The sequence below is a fragment of the Rosa chinensis genome, chromosome 6, assembly GCF_002994745.2.
Source record: "Rosa chinensis cultivar Old Blush chromosome 6, RchiOBHm-V2, whole genome shotgun sequence".
NCBI lineage: Eukaryota > Viridiplantae > Streptophyta > Magnoliopsida > Rosales > Rosaceae > Rosa > Rosa chinensis.
The window spans coordinates 60,427,930-60,448,350 of NC_037093.1; the positions used below are offsets into that span (position 1 = coordinate 60,427,930).

Here is a 20,421-nt window from a genome sequence, read left to right on the forward strand (position 1 = left end):
TACCAATACATTAACTAGACTAGATTTTGTACAGAGGTAGAGTGACTTCATGCATAAATAAGTAGAATAGCTTGATTTGATCATAAATAATTAGTCTACCTCAGTATCGAATTAGTTTACTTGATGTATCGATACATGGTACATTAATGTACTGTTAACGAACTCATTTATAATAATAATAAATAAATAAAAATTTAAAAAAGAGCAAGACAAACGCCATAAAGAAGGCATCTAAAAATTCTTGAGGGCCCGTTTTTGGTAAGGATTCGGTAAGATGTGGTAAAAGATTGAATGTTATCCATTAAGATGAAAGAGTTATTGTTTGGAAAGAGTTTTTCTGTATGACTCGTGAGTCGTGAGATCAGATCATGCGGAGTGTCCAATCAGCACTGTAGCCACAGTCACTGGGTACGCAGCGTATTCTGACTGGGTAATAGAACAAGAGCGGGCCTTTTTTTTTTAAGGCCCTTGGCTTCACCTCAAAATACCCGAAGTACATGAATAAATCTGATCGGTGTCATCGCCTCATTGGTGGTATATATGTAGGTGAACGGTGACTGTCAGGGAAGCAACCACCTTTCTCTTGTTTCCGGCTGAAGGAAGAAGAAGAAACTACTCTCTTTCTTAACAGGATGAAAGTAAGACAGTACCAAACGGTAACACTGTAGAAACCAAGATCAGAGGATGGAAGGATAGGGTTTAAACCGTTTGGTTGGTCAAAGTCAACGCCGCTGTCTGTGTGAGCTAGCTACCAGTACCAGACTACCAGGCTTTCTTGAGATCCGTCAATCTGAGTGGACTGATCTGAATCAGTACACGGGAGCCGGAAAGTAAATGATGGTGGAGGAGGAAGAAGAACTCAAACCCTGCGGTGGAATTGATATTGCAGAAGAAAATGAAACGAAGAGGAGGTGTTGTGATGGTCCAAGTCCAATCCAATGGTTCAGGATGCTGTGTAGGGAACTGCATTGGAGTTTTGTATTAGGGGTGGTTGTTGTTTATGGAATAAGTCAAGGATTTGGCGGAGCCATGTACCGGGTGGGCACAGAATATTACATGAAGGATGTTCAAAAGGTGCAGCCTTCTCAAGCTCAATTTTATCAAGGAATTACTTCTATTCCATGGCTTGTCAAGCCTCTCTGGGGTCTCCTCACCGATGTTCTCCCACTTTTTGGCTATCGAAGACGCCCTTATTTCATTCTAGCAGGCAATTAATTACTTACTTTCACAGTTTCAATCTTAAACTCAAAACTCGTATCTTTTTGCTCAATCATAGCTATTTATATATACATATGTGCATGCTCCCGTTCTGCCTTCAATGCCAGAAACTTGATTTAGCTCCATTTATGTGAATTTCAGTTCATTTTGTGTTTTTGGGGCTTTCCACATGAACCAACTATATATTGTCTTCTAGAAATTAGGATCTTGCTGACTTTGTTTACTAATTAGCTAGTTAATAACTTGTTCATATTAGGTTCCATTGGCGTGATCGCTATGCTTGTGTTATCATTCCATGAAAAGCTGCACATTGCATTTGCCATCTTGGCATTAACAGTTGGAAGTGCTGGAGTAGCTGTAGCCGATGTCACCATAGATGCTTGTGTGGCACAGAACAGTATTAACCATCATTCACTTGCAGCCGATATGCAAAGCCTGTGTGCCTTGAGTTCCTCCATCGGGGCACTTTTGGGATTCTCTGTCAGTGGTATATTTGTTCATCTTATAGGCCCAAAGGTTAGCTTCTTTCAGTTGGTGCAGATCAAAGCATTACAACTTGTCTTTGTTTTTCCATACTCAAGTTAACAAAAGTGATCATTTTATGGCAGGGGGTATATGGCTTGTTGGCAATCCCATCTGGACTTGTGTTTTTACTTGGAACTCTGCTTAAGGAACCTCATTCACCCAATTTCGCTTACACGCAGGTAGTCTTATACTCTTTTGGTTCTTGGTTTTTTCATGCTCATGGTCTAATATTGCCTGTTGGGCACAGGTCAATCAGAAGTTTATTGATGCTGGTAAGTCTATGTGGACCACATTGAAATGCCCTGACGTATGGAGACCATGCTTATACATGTACCTATCACTTGCATTAAGCTTGAACATCCTTGATGGAATGTTCTTCTGGTATACAGACTCAAAGGGGGGTCCATCTTTCTCTCAGGTATTGAGTAAAACTTAGCTCATTCTTTGCAATCAATATGAGTAAAACTTAATATTCACATCTTTATGCAGGAGAACGTGGGATTTATATTCTCTATAGGCTCAGTTGGTTCCATTTTGGGGGCAGTACTCTATCAGTATGTCCTAAAGGATCATCCTTTCCGGGACTTGCTCTTCTGGACTCAGTTGGTTTATGGTTTATCAGGAATGCTAGATTTGATGCTGGTCTTGCGGTTAAATTTGAGATTTGGCATGCCTGATTACTTCTTTGTTGTGATTGATGAAAGTGTGTCGCAAATGACTGGAAGGCTCAAATGGATGCCTCTTCTGGTGCTTAGCTCAAAGCTTTGCCCCACAGGAATTGAAGGAACTTTTTTTGCGTTGCTCATGTCAATTGACAATGTTGGACTTCTGTCGGCGACTTGGGGAGGAGGCTTCCTGCTGCATGTATTGAAGGTTACACGGACACAATTCGATAATCTTTGGCTTGCAATTCTGATTAGGAATGTGTTGAGATTAACTCCACTATGTCTGCTATTTTTGGTACCTAGAGTTGATCCCAATTCTTCCATTCTTCCAACTGAAATCTTGAGTACGAAAGACGATATCGAATTTGAAACTCCAGAAGCTGAGAACATTGAATTGGTTTCCCTTGTAAGCAGAGTTGATGGCAAATAGGCCGACTAAACACCATTTACATAAACACTATCACTTTACATTTCAGAGACATGTTTAGGAGGCCAAGCCAGGGTTGTTTTATTTTGGTACTGGAAAGAGTTGGATCTAAACAAGGTCCCCTTCGGTTATACTGAACGTGTATTATTGCATCCATGTGCTCTTTATTATTCACATTAACCTTTTGTAATCACTCGGATAGCTATTCATGATAATGCGACAAAACATATTAAGATACCATGCGAGCAAAATGTTTGAATGAAATTTTTTTTGATATGTATTCTTTTGTGTTGAGGCATCAACTATACATATGGTTAATTCGATAATTTTGGTGGAATCGAAAAAAGAACAATAAATATCGTTGAAACAATTACACATGGTTTTTCGAAAACTCTCAAATTAATTAGGAAGTGAAATGTTATTATGTACATTGTGGGAGAGTAAGTCGTTTCATAATTAAGTCAGGACATTGAGAGAACCTTAATTTGTTTCCCTCATTACGCTTTTTTACGAATATTCATTTAAAGTTCATAGGTTTAACATTGGTGGTGTAGTAGTACCAGTCCAAACACTTTATGTTCGGATAAGGAAAATAATCTAAGCTAAATTGCTTCTTTCAATCTTGACCGATCAGTTCTATGTTGACATTCATCAACAGAACAAGGTTCAATATAATTACTTTTTATTGTGGTCACATTTTAGTTATTGCTAATTATTTTGGTCAACTTGGCTTAATCACATGGCCAATCTTTTAGTCGTCCTTAGATTCATTAACACATCAGTCTCTAAACTTTTTAATGAGGATGTTTAGTACGTTGTTGGTTGTAATTCCTTAATGTGAAATCGTTTTTGGATTGTTCGATCTAAATAAAATTACACACGGTTAGAGTTAGCCCAAGTAGTAAGTGAGAAGAGAAAAGAATTGGATTAGGATTAGGATTAGGATTAGGATTAGGATTAGAATTAGAATTAGGATCTGCCAAGTTTATTTCCATCTAACCACCACAAGTGGTCGAGTTGGTAAGAGCCTTCAGGTGTGGAATCCCTACACCCGGGTTTGAATCCCGCCGACGCTTATTGGAGTTAAATCCCAATATATTCTTGGTGGCCCGGAGGAGGAAGCGTTCTGACAAGATCTCCGAGCACCGTGTAAACCTAGGTGTCACCGTGTAAACCTAGGAAGTCTTTAAAAACACCGTGTGATTGACAAATTAAAAAAAAAAAAAAAGTGTATTTCCATCTAGGATTCCTTATTTATTTATATTAGGATTTTGTTTTCAGCAAAAAGTGTATACAGTAGCGGGTCGAGACCCCAAGTTAAGAATTAGGGCGTGAGGGGTGTGTTCTGATCGTACACCTTCTACGTTCATAGTCGTCGGTTGTCGGTTGTCGGTCGTCGGTCATCCTCCACAGCGTGGGCTTTGCAATCGGAATCCGACTGGTAGGGTTAGCGGCAAAGGCTTCAAGTCTATAAGCTCGGTAAGTAGATTTGATTCGGAGATCGGGTTTTGAAATTCGTATCTCAGAATGATATCGGTTTTGGTTTTTCATGTGCAAATTTTGTTTAATTGATGAATCGGATTGCAGAAGTTGATGCAAAATGAGCTCCTTCTTCATCACGCGGAAGAAGACCCCCTTCCAAAAGCACAGAGAGGAGGAAGAGGCCAAGAAAAAGGTGCGGTGCTGCCATTGATGTTCAGCTGCTGCGATTGCGATTGCGATTGCGATTGATTCGAATTACTTTGACTTTACTGACTCTGATGTTATTCGTTGTGGTTGTTGCAGAGAGCGGAGGATGAAACAGCTCGGTTATATGCGGAGTTCGTGGAGTCTTTTCAAGGGGATAATGCACCTGGCTCAAAGGCTTTTGTGCGAGGAGGGACCATCAATCCCAATGAAAGGGTTAAGCCTGATTCCCAAGGTTAGTATAGCTCATCAACACTCTATACTGCCTTGCCTCCCAGTTTTGTTTTTCAACTTTCAGTTTCTTGTGATTTGTTTTGCGTATTATGGCTCTGGATAAGTAAACTAGTTTTCTATTGTTATCGGTGCACTTTAATAAAAGTATGGACCTTTTTATTCATTCGCGGATCGCAGGTGAAAAGTCCAAAGATGGGGTATCTGTTCCAAAGAAGGGGAGTAGGTAAAGAAATGCTTTTGATTAACCATGCTGCAATGCTCTTTGATAAGCCATCATGACTAGAACAACTATATTGGTTATAATTTGATACTGAATGATTTTGAATTTTTAAGGTGTGTAAGAGTTTAAAATAGAAACATGTTGGATACTCCTGTCTTTTACTTCATGGCATTACAGACAGAAATAAATAAAGTTTCATCTCATTTGAATAAACTCAAAGCTTGTATATGATGTTCTTCTGTTCCCAGTCTAGAAAATAAATGGTAATCAAGTCTTCCACTATAGATTTCAGATAGATCAGGTTAAATTGTTTACATATCTTGCTCATGCCCCTTCTCTTTTGATAACGGTTTATGAGCTTGCTACTTTTCATTCATAAACCGTCAAATGCCACGAGGATTTCTACAATATCTTAAGTATGCATTTAGTTCTAGGTTGTAAGCATCAATATATATATATATATGCTCTTATGCACGTAATACTAACCTATGGCTGGCTGACAGTCATGGATGAATTGTCATCCTGTGTTTCTTCAACCTACAATGTGCACTTGAGACATTGTGGAAGCCTTATTTTTAATTCATTTACAGTGAGGTTTTTACAGAAACAAAGTTATGGGCCTGTATGGCTTAGTATCAAATACTTTTTTTAGTGGAAAATAGTTGCTTGTCATTTTTCTTTTCAATAGTTTAGCTTCATAATACCAAAAACCCATATTTGATTCTATGATGTTTAGTAATATTTGCATTTTATATTGCTTTCAAGTTTTTAGCTCAAAAATATTGCAGAAACGAATGAACCGGCCCTATAAGTTAGCTCCTTAAAATGGCATAAGTAAAAATAAGCTATAGCTGATTGATATAATGTTATTATCTCTTACTACCCTTTTCTCTTGTATATTCTAATCAATTACTGTCAAGTAAGAGTGCTCTGGTAACAAGCAAGTTTGTCATTAAATTATCTTCTGCAGGTATGTGCCATCTTTCTTACCACCTCCTTTGGCATCCAAAGGGAAAGAATCTGATAAGAAGGTTAGTCTCTAGATAGAGGAAATGGCTTCATATCTAGTTTTTCAAAGTAAATTTTCTGGTAGTTTGGCTCTCAATCTTGTCCATTACACGTTGTAGAGGGAGGAGGAAAAGCCGAAGGAAAAAGAGAAGGGGAAGTCTCGAAACATAGATCACTTTATGGAGGAGCTGAAGCATGAGCAGGAATTGAGGGAGAGGCGAAATCAAGACCGTGAACATTGGCGTGATGGGCGACCGAACGATAGTTCTGTGGTATGAGCTAGTTTTAAATCTCACAGGAAAGATAGTTTGAATGCTAGCTCCCTGATTTAGTAACCAGTTGTCATGAATCGGTTATATGTCTTTTTCAGTTTCCAGTGTATCTTGTTTGCTTTGTTTTCTATCATCTATATGCATCTATTTTTTATTAAACTAATACATGCATATATATATATATATATATATATATATATATATATATATATATATATATATATATATATTGGCATCAAGGAGAGTGCATTTTATTTGATGAATGTTGTTACTGTTACTACTGTATCATTTACGCCCCAAATTTTCACTCGTAGTTCGATTCTAGTATCTATATACAAATATGCCATTTAGATCTTTATCTTGTACATCATTTGTTTTTACCTTTCCATCAATGTTGTTTTTCTAATCTTAAATCATATATTCACTAAGATAACACTATTTGCAGGCCCCTAGTCGTTTTGATGAAATGCCTGATGAATTTGATCCAAGTGGAAAACTTCTCGGATCATTTGATGATGGCGATCCACAAACTACTAATTTATATGTTGGAAATCTTTCACCAAAGGTGTGGTCCATCTTTTTAAAAAAGAAAATTAAAAAAAAAACTACTTGGTTCTCTTTTGCGCATGATACAAAGGACTTTTGTCAATGAATACTCTGTTGATATGTCCAGGTTGATGAAAATTTTCTTTTACGAACTTTTGGAAGATTTGGGCCTATTGCCAGCGTGAAAATAATGTGGCCTAGGACTGAAGAGGAACGGAGGCGTCAAAGGAATTGTGGCTTTGTAGCTTTCATGAATAGAGCTGATGGACAGGCAGCAAAGGATGAAATGCAAGGTTTGGTTACAATTGAAGCATCCCCCTTGCCCACTTTGTGATTTGATTTGTTTTCTACACATAGACAAGATTATATTCTTAATTGGAAAATATATCAGTCGTAGTTGTAACATCGCAAAATTTACTGCCTTCTCATAAGTATCCCCGTACCTCAAGATTGTCAAATATAAAGTTCTAGCTGATTTTGGCGTCCCAGCCGATCAGGAGTCCTGTATTAACAGCTAAAAGTTAACCCTAACAAGTTTATTAGAGACATTCATGTCTCAAGTGTAAAGATTTGTATTACAAAGCTATTACCATTTATTGGATACTGCTTGTTACAGCCAAGTAGCCTGATGTTCTCTATAAAAGAAAATAATGTTTGGCTGCCGAATTTAAGCATATAAATCATAGAGGAAATATATTTTAATGTGTCCTATACTGGCTGATCATTGCACTACTAATTTTACATCTGACTGAATTTAGTGTAGCATATTATCTGCTTTTTGAATAAATCTATATGCACTATGGACATGCAAGGATAGAAAAGGATGAACGAGAATCTTTTATGTGCAGGGGTAGTTGTTTATGAGTATGAGTTGAAGATTGGATGGGGGAAGTCTGTAGCTCTCCCATCACAAGCGTTACCTGCACCCCCTCCAGGACATATGGCCATCAGGAGTAAGGAGGTGTGTTGCATATTCATTTTCTTGAATTTGATGCTTTCTGACTGATCATAGCTTAGAAAGGAGCGAACGTCTCAGCATCAATTTAAGTGTTGAGCCGAATCCATGTGCCCACTTTTATTAGTATCATATAGCAATGATATTGAACCCACCTTCACCACCTGTCTTCCTACCTTGGTGATATCAAGCCTGTGGACATCTCTAGGTGTGGGGTTATATCTCAAAAAGCATCAGTAGTATCAGTAGTGAACGCACTCACTTATATTATATAGGTTGTTGTGTCACAGACCCTACAATTTCCACCTTGGGTAGATGCAACCTTCCTCACCAACTGTTATCCCTCGAATAGGAATCAGCTCTGTGCTGTTTCCTACCTATCACATCTTTGAGTTGACGTCTTCTCAAGTCTCAACCCCAACACTAAGTACATCTGTTCTTTTTCTTCTTACAGGGTGCCACTGTAATTTTGTCTGGTCCATCAGGCCCACCTGTCACCTCTGTTCCTAGTCAGAATTCCGAACTGGTAAGTAAACTTGTTCTTTTATTTTTGGTGTTTTTTTACTGTTCTCTAATAACCTTGTATTCTTACTTCGTATATCTTTTTTGTAAGTAGGTTCTTACCCCAAATGTTCCTGATATAATGGTTGTTCCGCCGGAAGATGATCACCTTCGCCATGTGATTGATACAATGGCTTTGTATGTTCTGGATGGTGGATGTGCGTTTGAACAAGCTATTATGGAGAGAGGCAGAGGGAATCCTCTTTTCCATTTTTTGTTTGAACTTGGATCAAAAGAGCATACTTACTATGTTTGGAGGCTTTATTCATTTGCTCAGGTAAATGTTATATGTTTATGGACATGATTGGTGTAAATAACTTCTGAACTTTTCCATGATAAGAGGATCATTTTTGTTCTGACTGAAGATTTTGTTGTTGTGATGAATGCAGGGCGATACGCTGCAAAGGTGGCGAACTGAACCTTTCATTATGATTACTGGTAGTGGAAGGTAAGTAAAACATACTTTTTTGTCTCTCTGTAACCTAGTTATTGTTATGGACTTCATAAATTTTATTAGTTAGTTGATATCAAGAACTATAATAATGTTGCAATTTTGAATTTATCTCTTCCAGATGGATCCCGCCATCTCTTCCAACATTAAAAAGCCCTGAGCACGAAAAAGAGTCTGGTAGCACTTATGCTGCAGGGAGAAGCAGGGTAATTGTCACATACCTGAATAGGAAAATCTAATTCAGATAGTTTCACATGGTCTAACTTTCTTTTCATTATATTGTAGCGTGTAGAGTCAGAACGAACGCTCACTGATCCACAAAGGGATGAGTTTGAGGATATGTTGCGCGCATTAACATTAGAGAGGAGTCAGATAAAGGATGCTATGGGGTTTGCATTGGATAATGCTGATGCTGCTGGGGAGGTAATGCTGATAATATAACTTAATCAATTTGACATTAAAATTTTACAAATGAAAGCAGTGGTCCATTAAACTAGCTCATCATACTTTTCTATGCGTGCATTTTCTCATGTTGTCTTTCTGTTGCAGATAGTTGAGGTTCTGACAGAATCTTTGACTCTTAAGGAGACCCCTATCCCAACTAAAGTTGCTAGACTCATGCTTGTCTCTGATGTGCTTCACAATAGCAGCGCTCCAGTGAAAAATGCATCTGCATACCGCACCAAATTTGAAGCAACATTACCAGACATAATGGAGAGCTTTAATGATTTGTATCGTAGCATTACGGGAAGGATCACTGCTGAGGCCCTTAAGGTAAGATTACATGGTAGTTTCATCCAGCCGTAGTTATACCCTTTTATATACTTATCTCTCTGATGTTGATGTATATTTTGCTTGAATTTCCACAGGAAAGAGTTCTGAAAGTATTGCAAGTATGGTCAGACTGGTTTCTTTTTTCAGATGCCTATGTCAATGGATTGCGGGCTACTTTTATTCGGTCTGGGAACTCTGGTGTGGTCCCCTTCCACTCTGTATGTGGTGATGCACCTGATATAGAGAAAAAGACTACTGAAGATGCAGGTGATGCTGCTAAAACTAACCAAGATGCTGCTTTGGCTATGGGCAAAGGAGCAGCTATGAGGGAGTTGTTGAACCTTCCCATGGCTGAATTAGAAAGACGCTGCAGGCATAATGGATTGTCTCTTGTTGGTGGTCGAGAAATGATGGTTGCACGATTGCTTAGTCTGGAAGAGGCAGAAAAACAGAGGGGCTATGAACTAGATGATGACTTGAAATATACACAGAACCATTCAAGTTCAGCTAGACATTCTAGTAGTCGAAAAGAAATGAATATTGAACCAGACCCATTGGGACTGTCTGGATGGAATCGTTATGTAGAGGATGAGATACAGCCTCAACGGAAAGGGTCTTTATCAATGGCCCAGACCCATACCAGTCCACAACCTGAACTAAAACCTTTAACCAAGAAAGAAAAAAGTGATCCTGTTCTAACGGCCTCTAAATGGGCCCGAGAGGATGATGACAGTGATGATGACCAAAAGCGAAGTGACAAGGGTCTCGGGTTAAGCTACTCATCTTCTGGAAGTGAAAATACTGGTGATGGTCCCGGTAAAGCTGATGAGATGGAGGTTGCTGCTGATGCAAGAATTCCAGCACTGCCTGATAGTGGATTAAGTGAGGAGCAGAGGTATTTTAATACTAGTTTGACCTTTCTATTTTTTTTTCCCTTTATTTTTTCTAAGCTCTGTCAAGTGTGATTTGTTAGAGAGCATTTTTTTAATCTTTATTGTAACCCTTGCGAAATAGTGCTTAGATTTTGCTTGACTGTGTTGCTGTAGGCAAAAGTTGAGACGTTTGGAAGTTGCTCTGATAGAATATCGTGAATCTCTTGAGGAGCGGGGAATTAAAAGTCCTGAAGAAATTGAGAGGAAGGTTGCAATACATCGCAAACGACTTGAATCGGAGTACGGGTTATCTGATTCTAGCGAAGATGCTTCTGGGCGTAGTAAGTACTAACTTTTTTAGAAGACAAGATCTATATGTGAGGAATAATGTACTTGTGCTGGGTTATATTTATCTTTCTGGGGATCCAAATGTGAACTAGTTCAGATCGTTTCAGGTGTTAATAGTAATCGTAAGAAGCTTAGAGTGATTATATGGGGTGTCACCATTGTTCAGGGTGTTACCTTAAATTTGTGGCAATTATTGGACATCATATTTGTTTGTAATACTCAAGGTGTGTGCTTATACTCTTTCCCTTGGATTTCCAGAGAGGACTTCTTCTGAGAGGAAGGATAGAAGGGATGATGATTCCCGTGATGCTTCAAGAAAGCGGCACCGCAGCGGAAGCCAAAGTGATAGCCCGTTACAGAAATCATCAAGCAGAGACCGGGACAGGGAATATGATTTGGATAGAGACCGAGAAAGACAGCGGGATAGAGACAGAGATAGAGCCCATGATTTTGAAGGTGACAGGGGGAGGGATTGGGACAGGGAGAAGAGTGGAAGTAGAGAGAGGGATGACCATGATAAAGATAGAGGAAGAGACAGGGATAGGAGAAGGAGAATGAAATGATCTATCCTTCTTTGGAAAAGAGTTGGGACTCTTGTCGTAATCTTGAAAGATTGGCATATGGTTCATTTGAAAGAAAACCGATATCTGGTGTTTTCACATGAACTGACATCCAGGTCTAAGATGGAGCTAAGCCAGATACTTATTCTGGGAGAGGATTTCTTGGTTGTTTCGGTTCAAAGGTCGTGAGGTGACTGGTTACTGACGACTCCTGGAAGAGGGAGCCTGGCAATTGTTGAACAAATATTTGGCAAACATACTAGTATTTCGTCAAAAGAATCACTTATCTCAGTTGTGTTAAGGAGAGTAGGTTGTTTGATTTGCTGCTTTTGTACTGCAAATTTTTGTACTAGTCCGGCAGAGAAGCCATTAGTTAGTTCTGGACCTTCCGTATGCTTTGTGCAATTATACTGTTAGTGTAGGATCTGTGTAACAGAAACTAGCCTAAAGTTTGAGTATTAATTGGTGTTACTTGGCCAAAAGGAATTAATTGGTGTTATATTGTAAGGGTATATCTTCCAAAATATTCCAGTGTCTTAGATGGGTATTGCACGGGCTTGGTTTTTTCTGTCTGAAATGTTTCTATTTAAGAATCAAGTGTTTGAGAGTCAAAACAAGCAAGCAAGCAACAACTCCACCACCTTTACCAGCTTTCAAACTCCAGTTTTGTGGGCAAAGCCAAACGCCTTAACCAGAGTGAAGAGAAAGCTCCTCATATTGGAACCAGAGGCTCAACGCAATCAGGCTTGAAGTGAGGAGGCTTGAAGAGTGGAAAGTACTAACATTGTAACAGTGACAAACTCTTTCCCATATTACAACACAATGAAGTACAAAGCTAGAGAATACAAAATCCAATGTCACAACATCAAGCATTTGAAACAACGAGTACAGAAAGCCAGGCAACAAAAGTTGCTTTTAAGTGACAGATAATTTAAAGATATGTGCACAAAGGGAAACGGTACAACACTAAACGCAGACCAGCTGCAAAGCCCAGATGTCTCAAATTATACACTTCAATAGGTAATCCTTTTATAAAATACTCTTCCGGCAATCATTACCCAACCAAGCTTTTAATGTGCCAGTTTCTGTAGATGTCGGAGTGTCCGCTGTTTAATCCATTGTCGGTCATATGGCAGATAAGCCTGAATTGAGTGGTCATAACTGCAAACCAAACCAGAGGCACAGTATTAGTTTCCTTCCTTGATTTTAAGTGGCAACCGCCAAATATATAGCACATAATTAACCACATTAAATTTTCTAACCCAGTATCCAGAGATCATTAACATAAAACTATATAAGTTGTTCAATTACAGGCTACACTGGTTGGGGTGGGTGTGTGTGTGTGTGTGTGTGAGAGAGAGAGAGAGAGAGAGAGCGAGAGAGAGAGAGAGACATACACCAAAGCACTCATGTCAGCAAGGCCATCAATAAAATTGTAGAGATCTCCGATGTCATAAGACATATTTCTAATTGCTGGATTTAACTCCCTGAGCTTCCTCTCATATAGTCCACATATACCTATGCAGGCACAACAGCATAACCTCTAGTGAATGGATGCAAAAAAATTGAGGGTTATAACCACATTATATCTAGGGCCCAAGAACCCCTTTCAGCCAAAAATATTTCGAGTATGCAACTGTGAACAGAGGTTTAGAAATGATCACCAGAAAGATAAATATAAAGATGCATACACAGACAATTGAAAACAGGAGACACAGGCAAGATGTGTGAATTCTAAAACCTCCGTCTCAATGAAAAAGAAATTACGTTCTAAAATATCATCGATAATTCTCATAGGTCTTATCCCAACAGATGAGTGATTTTTCATAATTACAATTTAGCCTTATCAAAACCTGTAATATGACATGCATAGTTCTTTCTCTACAGACTAAGGTATAATTAACAAAATCAGTTCTATGTATTATTTGGCTAGCCAGAACTCAGAAACCTGAGACACTATAAATCCAAAAACTAACTTACATAGGTACCTTTCAAGTATGATGGAAAGCACTAGGAAAATGGAAACTAGAAACTGAAGAAAAAAAATTCCTAGAAAAGGTGATAAATTTCAGCTTTCAGGTGCCCTTCTGTGGGTTATCTAATCCAAAAAAAAAAAATGGATCTCTCTATGGATTCTGCATAAAGTAGACATTCAGATCTGCTAAGGGCATCCTAAATCTTACTTTCCTTAGACCATGACGGTTTACGGCTCTCAGTTGCGAAGCAAGGTGCCTCAAGTTTTCAAGGATAAACTTGGTTATTCGTCCTATGAGCTGGGGTGTAAGTAAATGTCTTATGGCACGTTAGTAGCCCTATCTGCAGTTACTTATGAGAAATAAGCAGATCATAGGTGTTTTTTTTTTTTTCCTCCCTTGCCAACATTATATATTTCATTGTTATGAGTTATGACATGATGAGGCAACTGCATACCTTGAAGAGCTAACTTCACTCTGGAGTGGAAAAAACAAATTAAGGATGGTAATAATGCAAGTGTAATGACAACAATGCCTGTAAGAAAAAAATTGTGCAAACAGCAACTACTATAAATACAGCATACCATCCATTGCTTGACTTATTGAACCATAATCCATAAAAGTTCTCGTTGCCTTGTTCTGTGAAGTTTGCATAAGAATGATGGTGTGCTTGTTAGCCTACACATGTTCAATACAATATAGTCAGCATTCGAACAAGACACAAGCATGTCTTCTTGCTACATCGGCTTACAATGAAACATGAAAAACACTGTTCACACCAGAAGAATTCAAAAAAAAAAAAAATCATGATAAAAACCAATCGTTCTAGACATAGTTGCGCTTTTCAGAAGCCAAATTCATATCTACTTAAAGATCGTCTTCGACATTCAATCTCCTATAAATAAAAAATTTGAAACAAGAAAGCTAAATGATATCACAGTTTTCTGGATTCTCACAAGCGCGGATTTATAGATACTCAGGTTCCATAATGATCCAAGAACAGGGAGAGTCAAATATTTGGAATGAAAAACCCTAATTTTGCAAAAGAGAATCTGCTGTCAAGCTTAGAGAGAGAGAGAGAGAGCATACCATTAGTTGAGAAAAACAAGGAATTGCAAACAAAGGAGAAATAGATGAATGAGAAAAGAGTTACCATGTATGTGAGAGAGAGAGCAGAGAGCAGAGAGCTGACAGTGAAGAATTTTGAAAAGCTCGCACAATATTTCGTAGCAACGACGCGACCAAGAAGAAGACTTGAGAGGCCACTGGATTAGAGCCACGTCAATGTTGAGGGCAATATATAGAGAACCAAGGGACCCCGCTACACTAGTCTTTGATAGAGAACCACCCGTCCGATTTGCATACTTTCTACCGAAGACTTTGAGCTTGGGCAAGTCAACGCAAGACCGCAAGTCAATAAGACGCGTAATCCTTTTTTTTTTTTTTTTTGGGATAACATTGTGTTCTTGGTAGAAGTTTCCGTTATACCTATATTAATTATACCGGAATCAAGTAGATTCTTGGTCAAAAGTATCAAGACCTGGAATTGATCTAGCCTGAGGGTTAAAAAAGAAGAAATCGAGTCTCAAATCGAAACACATTTTTAACAAGAATGACCGGCTATTAGTTTGTAAAACTAGTCCTTGTGACACTCGACTTTGAAGAACTACTCCTCCACCCCATTTACATGTGAGTTGATGCTTATCGGGGGAGAATAAGATGCAGGACTTTAAAGGCAAAGCTTTTGGCTTATGACAATGATGGCCATCCACCAATATTCTGCTAAGGATTACAGAAACGCATTCTTCCATGATGAGTTAATGCTTATCGGGGGAGAATAAGATGCAAGACTTCAAAGGCAAAGCTTTTGGCTTATGACAATGATGGGCATCCATCAATATTCTGCTAAGGATTACAGAAACGCATTCTCCCATGATTACAGAGACGTAAGCAGGAATACCCACTGCTAAATTCCACCTCAGGATGAAAATAAGGTCGAGCATTCCCAAATCTTACCTGACAGGACTTCGCCGAGAAAAGAAAACAAAACAAAAACTGACCGAAAAAGCTAGGTCGAGTGTGCAGTAGATTTCAGAATTAGGAAATCTTGTACAATCTACAGGATAGAGAGAATAGGAAAAACAAATATCAAATTAAGGAGTACAACTAGTAATATATGCTATTAGGAAATAGAAGAAGAAAAGACGCAGTGTGTCCATTAATAGAAAAGGAAGAACAAAAAACTAGAGACGAGACAGCTACGTATGAAATTCGAAGCCATTTAATATACAGAGATTCCCCTCATATATAACAATGCACCTCCCCCATCTTCCCCTTACTGTGCACTCCATGAGTGTTGTCCTGCCCTTTTACTCAAGCTGCAACCAGTTTCTGGATATCCTTCTGAAATTGTTTACAGAAAATTAGATACATGGTAGTGTGCTCCTACTCATACCATAAATGCTTGTAAAGAGATTTGTATCAGATTTCTTTATTGGCTTCAATAGATCAAATTTATTCCCTAAATGCTGAAGTTGCCATTCTCAAGTTGCCATGCTCTTTTGACTAAATGTCTCAGTATATAAGCTTTCCATCTTCAAATTGTACATATGTCATTTCTGTAACCAATACCAAGTTTAGGGGCAGATTCATTCTGTCCTCATTGCCTACTAGTCTCGTTAACTACGTGCTTAACCAATCGCCTTTATTTTTGGCTATGAATGAAATTTTTATCCTATCCAATGAAAGCTGCAACAGCAGCCAACAATGCAAGCTAAAAGGTTACAAACTGAAAGAGACTATCTCAGGAAACACACCTATGAAGGAATTGCAGAAACTCAAACAAGGAAAAGCGTATACCTCAATTTGAAAAGGTGATGTTGTTGGTGGATACCTCTCCACTACTTTACCATTCTTGTCCACCAAAAACTTCTCAAAATTCCACTTGACAATGTCACCTAAGAAACCTCCCGCACTTGATTTCAGAAACTGATAAACCGGAGCAGTGCTGGGACCATTGACATCAACCTGTTATGCACCTTTAGATTTTTAGTACTTGACTGAAACACTTTACTTAATTAATAAAAATTTACATAAAAAAAAATTGAAATGCAGGGACATGTAGTTGAGCTTATAAACCTACCTTATCAAAAATGGGGAATTCGGCTTTATATCGTGTACAAGCAAATTGCTTGATTTCCGTATTTGATCCCGGTTCTTGGCCCCCAAACTGATTGCAAGGGAAAGCTAGAATCTCAAATCCTACAGTGAGATTGAACACACATCCAGCAACTATTATCACCAGTTTATAACTCTCACTCAAACGGAAGTCATGATAATAAAATTTCTGCAGAGAGTTTTGATGCAAAAGATGAATTAGTAAAAACCTAGAATTCTAGAGCTAATCTGCCCCATGCACCCACCACCATCACCAACCCAAAAGATGTGAATTTGTGTAACAAGAAAACGAAATTGTCAAGGGTCAAACTAAAAGGACTCTTCCAAAGGAATTTCAGAAATGGAAAAAAAAAAAAGTCCATTAAATGGAAGTCTTTGTGGAGGAAAAATCTATGCAAAACTAGCTGATGGGAATTTCCATAACTGGAGCTTTACCTTGAGTTTTGTACTTCTCATAGACATGTGACAGTTCTGAGTAATTTGATGAGGTCAAGCCACTGTAACAATTTCGGATAAATTCATATCACAAGAATGCAACTATTTCCAAACAGATGTCCTTTCACTAAAATAGCTTAAAAAGACAAAAATAATCCAAAGGAGTCTATGTCTGTCAATAACAAAGGGTTACCATTTTGAAGCAACGTTGACAACCAAAAGAACCTTCCCCTTAAACTTGCTAAGAGGGACATCCTTTCCATCGATATCCTACGAAAAAACCAAAATCCTTGCATGAGCAATAAAACATAATATCCATGCCTTGTCCATAAAATTGTATCAAGTAAGTTGCCAAAATTAAATACTTAATTCATTTCACGAGCATCAATTCCAAACATTTACAAAATTGAGTTACAATTCTTGGTTCTTTCGCATGGTAAACCCGAAAATATACGATACAGTAATATACCTTGACTGTAAAATCATAGAGAGTCTTCTCAGTAGCTGCTCTTGCATAAACACCCGAGTGACGGGATTTGAAGAAGCGCCCATTTGAATAAGATGATTGTAGAGAGAAGCCATGTTGGAAAAGTGATGATTTAGAGGAGCCGAGTGAGGATTTGATGGGCGGGATCGAGAAAGCCATGGATGGGCATGGAGCTGAACTACTTGGGCTTGTTTTTGTTTTCATTTCAACGTATCCTTTTGGAACTGTTGGAGAGAGAGAAATGGAAGCCATTTTCGTCTGCTTGGAAACTCGAGAGTTTTGATAAAGTCTCTTCTAAAACAGCTCGTTCAGCTAAATATGAACTCTATACCAGCTCTCCTGTGGAAGGTGAGGTAACACGTGGCCTTTTCGTTTTGCTTTATATATGTTCCTCTTTTTTTCCTAGAAAGGAAAATACTCGAATCCAAATTCAAGTTTAATCGCACAAAAATTAAATTAATGTTCAAATATCATTTATTAATGCAAATTAAAATGGGCATGGTGTGGCTGCCCTTAAACTTTGATTAATGAAATTGAAGAATACACCCGGCGGAACGTAAAGGCCTGAACTCCAAATTACAATAAGCATCAAAGAGGACCTCTTGAAATAATACTAGAAGTCTCCACTAAGTCTATATATTTTCATAAGCACCAATTAGTAAATAATGTACAACTGACTACTTCATTTGCTTTAACAAAACGGTGACATAACGGAAATATTACTCTATTGTTTAATCATGCAAAATTGAATTAATGATTTTGGTGAAAATTAATATTTTCATAACTAATCATTTATTTGTTTGATATTAATCGTATGATTAAATGATCTCTATCTGCCCTAGTTATTGCGAAGGTTGATTTAATTTTAAACAGCTATGTTACAAATTACACTGCCAAGTATATAGAGTTTTGACACATTAATGAAGAAACAATTCCAATCGCTTCTTACGGTCTTGCACTAGTTATTCTTCTTTTGGGTGTTTTGGAGCGATGGGTAGTCTGGGATCCGGGTTGGCTTTGGCTTTGGCTTTGGATGCTGTCATGGCTAATCAACGTATTTTGGGATGCCAATAAGACTGTAAAATGGACAATGATGGAACTGTTGATCAAGAAGACGACCGTGGATGGTGTTGCAATGGCTACCTATCAAGGAATTTGGGTGATCCGATTTGTGTGGTAGGCCAAGATGGTTTTATTCTGGGGATTTTAGGTTTCAATTGGTTTGGGATCCAATAATTGACTTGGCGTCGATCAAAAGATGTTTGCTCTCCAAAATATTGGCAAATGATCAACCTACAAGCGTTGACACGAGATATTTGGTACTGGGCCTTTGGGCTTTTAATGCTCTCTTTTCTCTTTCATTTTTTTGTTCTTAAAAGTTGCGGTGGGCCTAATGAGAAGGGCACACTCAAGTGGAGGCCTCCTAACAGCTGATTCTTCATTAGTCTCTATGGCAAACTATAGCAACTACATAACTTTTCATACCACAATTGCGTGCCTTGGTGAGGGTAAGGGTCATCATGGGCCGGGCTAGAGCTGACCATACCCTAAATTTTAGGGTTTAGGGTTGGGCCGAGCAGGGCCTAGTCAAAGTCAACAAATTTTAGGACCGGATAGGGTCGAGCCGGGGCTTAAATATGTTAATTCTTATCTGCCCGAAAAGCCCGATCCTCTATAGCCGGGTAGGGCCGACCTTCCAAATATGGCCAACTAGGGCCTTATTTTGTTTAACAAATATATATATATATACATATATGTATATATATATATATATATATATATATATATATATATATATATTGGACTAAATACAAGTTATTACCCTGTGGTTTAGGTCCAAAATCAATTCAGTCCATGAACTTCTAATTTCATCAAAAACACCCCTGCACTTTCAATTTTGATCTAATAGGTCCAATTTGTTAGTTTTCCGACAATTGAGTTATTTAACTTGTTAATGTGGCTCATATATGACCTATGTTTTATGATGCGGTGTCGAGGTGGTCTGCATAGTCAATTTAGGAGTGAGTCCTACTATTAAAAATAAATAGTTTTTCAACAAATAATCCAACTATAACTTGAACCCATAACAGAATATTAACGAATTGGACCTATTAGATCAAAATTGAAAGTGCATGGGTGTTTTTGATGAAATTAGAAGTCCAGATACTTAATTGATTTTGGATCTAAACAACAGGGTACTAACTAGTATTTAGCCCTTTTTCTTTTTCCTCAAAATGTGACTCAATGATTATATAGGTAATACAAGACTTATTGTTTTTTGTTGATCATATTTAATACAAGACACACACACACACAAAAAGATATATATATATATATATAATTAACTTATAACATTTATTAATTTAGTTAAGGTAATTATATTCACAAAAAGATATATATATATATATATAATTAACTTATAACATTTATTAATTTAGTTAAGGTAATTATATTCAATTAACTATTTCTCTAAATCTCCCAATATTAATTGTTGTGTAACAAAGAAAATAAAAATTAAAGAAAACAAAGCCTATGTAATAGAAAATAATAAAAATAATATATAAATTTTAGGGTTGGGCTTTTAGGGCCGGGCTGGGCTTGGCCCTTACAGGCTTAATAGGATAGGGTTGTAGGGTAGGGCCGGACTTCATTTGCATGATCCTTACCCTACCCTATTTAAGAAAGGGTAGGCGGGCCGGCCTTGCCCAAGGGCGGGCTTGGCGACGGCCCAGGGCCTAAGTGAGAGGGGGGCACAGTTTTTTTTTTTTTTTTTTAAATAAGGTTATATATATATGAAAAAAAAATTATATATAGTATATGTCGACGGTAAACAAAAAAAAAAAAAATTGCTTTGTTCCCAAACGCAGTGTCTTCTCTTCTCCTCTCCTCACTTCGAAATGGTTTTCTCTTCTCCTCACTTTGAGAATTGTACACACAATTATAGCAGACGAATTTCAAGAGTCTCTTAACTCTCTCTAAAACTTTAAAAACAAACAAATTTCTCTTGAAATATTGGGGTTTCAATGG

At 37.9% G+C, this 20,421-nt stretch overlaps 4 protein-coding genes across 6 annotated transcripts; 2 read left to right on the forward strand and 2 right to left on the reverse strand.

Annotated features, from left to right (window-relative positions):
• The first annotated feature begins 360 nt into the window (after positions 1-360).
• Positions 361-3,073, forward strand: LOC112173527 (probable folate-biopterin transporter 2). The gene is made up of 5 exons (XM_024311161.2): positions 361-1,207; positions 1,475-1,734; positions 1,827-1,922; positions 1,991-2,161; positions 2,233-3,073. Exons 1-5 carry the CDS (start codon positions 835-837, stop codon positions 2,836-2,838), a joined length of 1,506 nt encoding a protein of 501 aa, XP_024166929.1. The 5' UTR covers positions 361-834; the 3' UTR covers positions 2,839-3,073.
• A 1,044-nt stretch (positions 3,074-4,117) lies between these two features.
• Positions 4,118-11,846, forward strand: LOC112169963 (protein RRC1). 2 transcript variants are annotated; one of them, XM_024307085.2, is made up of 18 exons: positions 4,118-4,314; positions 4,423-4,510; positions 4,621-4,756; positions 4,933-4,978; positions 5,946-6,006; positions 6,103-6,255; positions 6,701-6,820; positions 6,929-7,094; positions 7,650-7,762; positions 8,211-8,282; positions 8,373-8,594; positions 8,707-8,765; positions 8,890-8,974; positions 9,054-9,191; positions 9,318-9,542; positions 9,638-10,437; positions 10,589-10,755; positions 11,021-11,846. In XM_024307085.2, the coding sequence occupies exons 2-18, from the start codon at positions 4,436-4,438 to the stop codon at positions 11,323-11,325; spliced, it is 2,943 nt and encodes a 980-aa protein (XP_024162853.1). In that variant the 5' UTR covers positions 4,118-4,314; positions 4,423-4,435; the 3' UTR covers positions 11,326-11,846. The 2 variants fall into 2 exon arrangements, with proteins under 2 accessions (XP_024162853.1, XP_024162854.1); XM_024307086.2 differs by lacking the exons at positions 4,118-4,314; positions 4,423-4,510; positions 4,933-4,978 and having other exon boundaries at positions 4,620-4,756; positions 11,021-11,325.
• A 252-nt stretch (positions 11,847-12,098) lies between these two features.
• Positions 12,099-14,602, reverse strand: LOC112169966 (enhancer of rudimentary homolog). Of its 2 annotated transcripts, none has more exons than XM_024307090.2 (4): positions 14,449-14,602; positions 13,880-13,973; positions 12,720-12,840; positions 12,099-12,483 (listed from the first exon to the last, which is right to left on the reverse strand). In XM_024307090.2, exons 1-4 carry the CDS (start codon positions 14,449-14,451, stop codon positions 12,393-12,395), a joined length of 309 nt encoding a protein of 102 aa, XP_024162858.1. In that variant the 5' UTR covers positions 14,452-14,602; the 3' UTR covers positions 12,099-12,392. The 2 variants fall into 2 exon arrangements, with proteins under 2 accessions (XP_024162858.1, XP_024162856.1); XM_024307088.2 differs by having other exon boundaries at positions 14,385-14,535.
• Positions 14,603-15,351: 749 nt separating this feature from the next.
• On the reverse strand, positions 15,352-17,695 carry LOC112169965 (phospholipid hydroperoxide glutathione peroxidase 1, chloroplastic). Its single transcript, XM_024307087.2, has 6 exons — positions 17,377-17,695; positions 17,101-17,177; positions 16,908-16,969; positions 16,438-16,556; positions 16,155-16,322; positions 15,352-15,698 (listed from the first exon to the last, which is right to left on the reverse strand). The coding sequence occupies exons 1-6, from the start codon at positions 17,644-17,646 to the stop codon at positions 15,669-15,671; spliced, it is 726 nt and encodes a 241-aa protein (XP_024162855.1). The 5' UTR covers positions 17,647-17,695; the 3' UTR covers positions 15,352-15,668.
• Positions 17,696-20,421: the final 2,726 nt, after the last annotated feature.

Excerpts from the sequence above, each read along its gene's own strand:
- LOC112173527 (XM_024311161.2), top strand. The coding sequence starts at position 835 with ATGATGGTGGAGGAGGAAGAAGAACTCAAACCCTGCGGTGGAATTGAT. Across the intron at positions 1,208-1,474 it reads CCCTTATTTCATTCTAGCAG|GTTCCATTGGCGTGATCGCT; the intron begins GCAATTAATTAC and ends TGTTCATATTAG. Across the intron at positions 1,735-1,826 it reads TTCATCTTATAGGCCCAAAG|GGGGTATATGGCTTGTTGGC; the intron begins GTTAGCTTCTTT and ends ATTTTATGGCAG.
- LOC112169963 (XM_024307085.2), top strand. The coding sequence starts at position 4,436 with ATGAGCTCCTTCTTCATCACGCGGAAGAAGACCCCCTTCCAAAAGCAC. Across the intron at positions 4,757-4,932 it reads GGTTAAGCCTGATTCCCAAG|GTGAAAAGTCCAAAGATGGG; the intron begins GTTAGTATAGCT and ends CGCGGATCGCAG. Across the intron at positions 4,979-5,945 it reads GTTCCAAAGAAGGGGAGTAG|GTATGTGCCATCTTTCTTAC; the intron begins GTAAAGAAATGC and ends TATCTTCTGCAG.
- LOC112169966 (XM_024307090.2), bottom strand. Across the intron at positions 12,841-13,879 it reads AATAAGTCAAGCAATGGATG|GTATATGTGGACTATATGAG; the intron begins GTATGCTGTATT and ends GTGCCTGCATAG. Across the intron at positions 12,484-12,719 it reads GCTGACATGAGTGCTTTGGT|TTATGACCACTCAATTCAGG; the intron begins GTATGTCTCTCT and ends TTTGGTTTGCAG.
- LOC112169965 (XM_024307087.2), bottom strand. The coding sequence starts at position 17,646 with ATGGCTTCCATTTCTCTCTCTCCAACAGTTCCAAAAGGATACGTTGAA. Across the intron at positions 16,323-16,437 it reads AATTCCCCATTTTTGATAAG|GTTGATGTCAATGGTCCCAG; the intron begins GTAGGTTTATAA and ends GGTGCATAACAG. Across the intron at positions 15,699-16,154 it reads CATCACCTTTTCAAATTGAG|AAGGATATCCAGAAACTGGT; the intron begins GTATACGCTTTT and ends AAACAATTTCAG.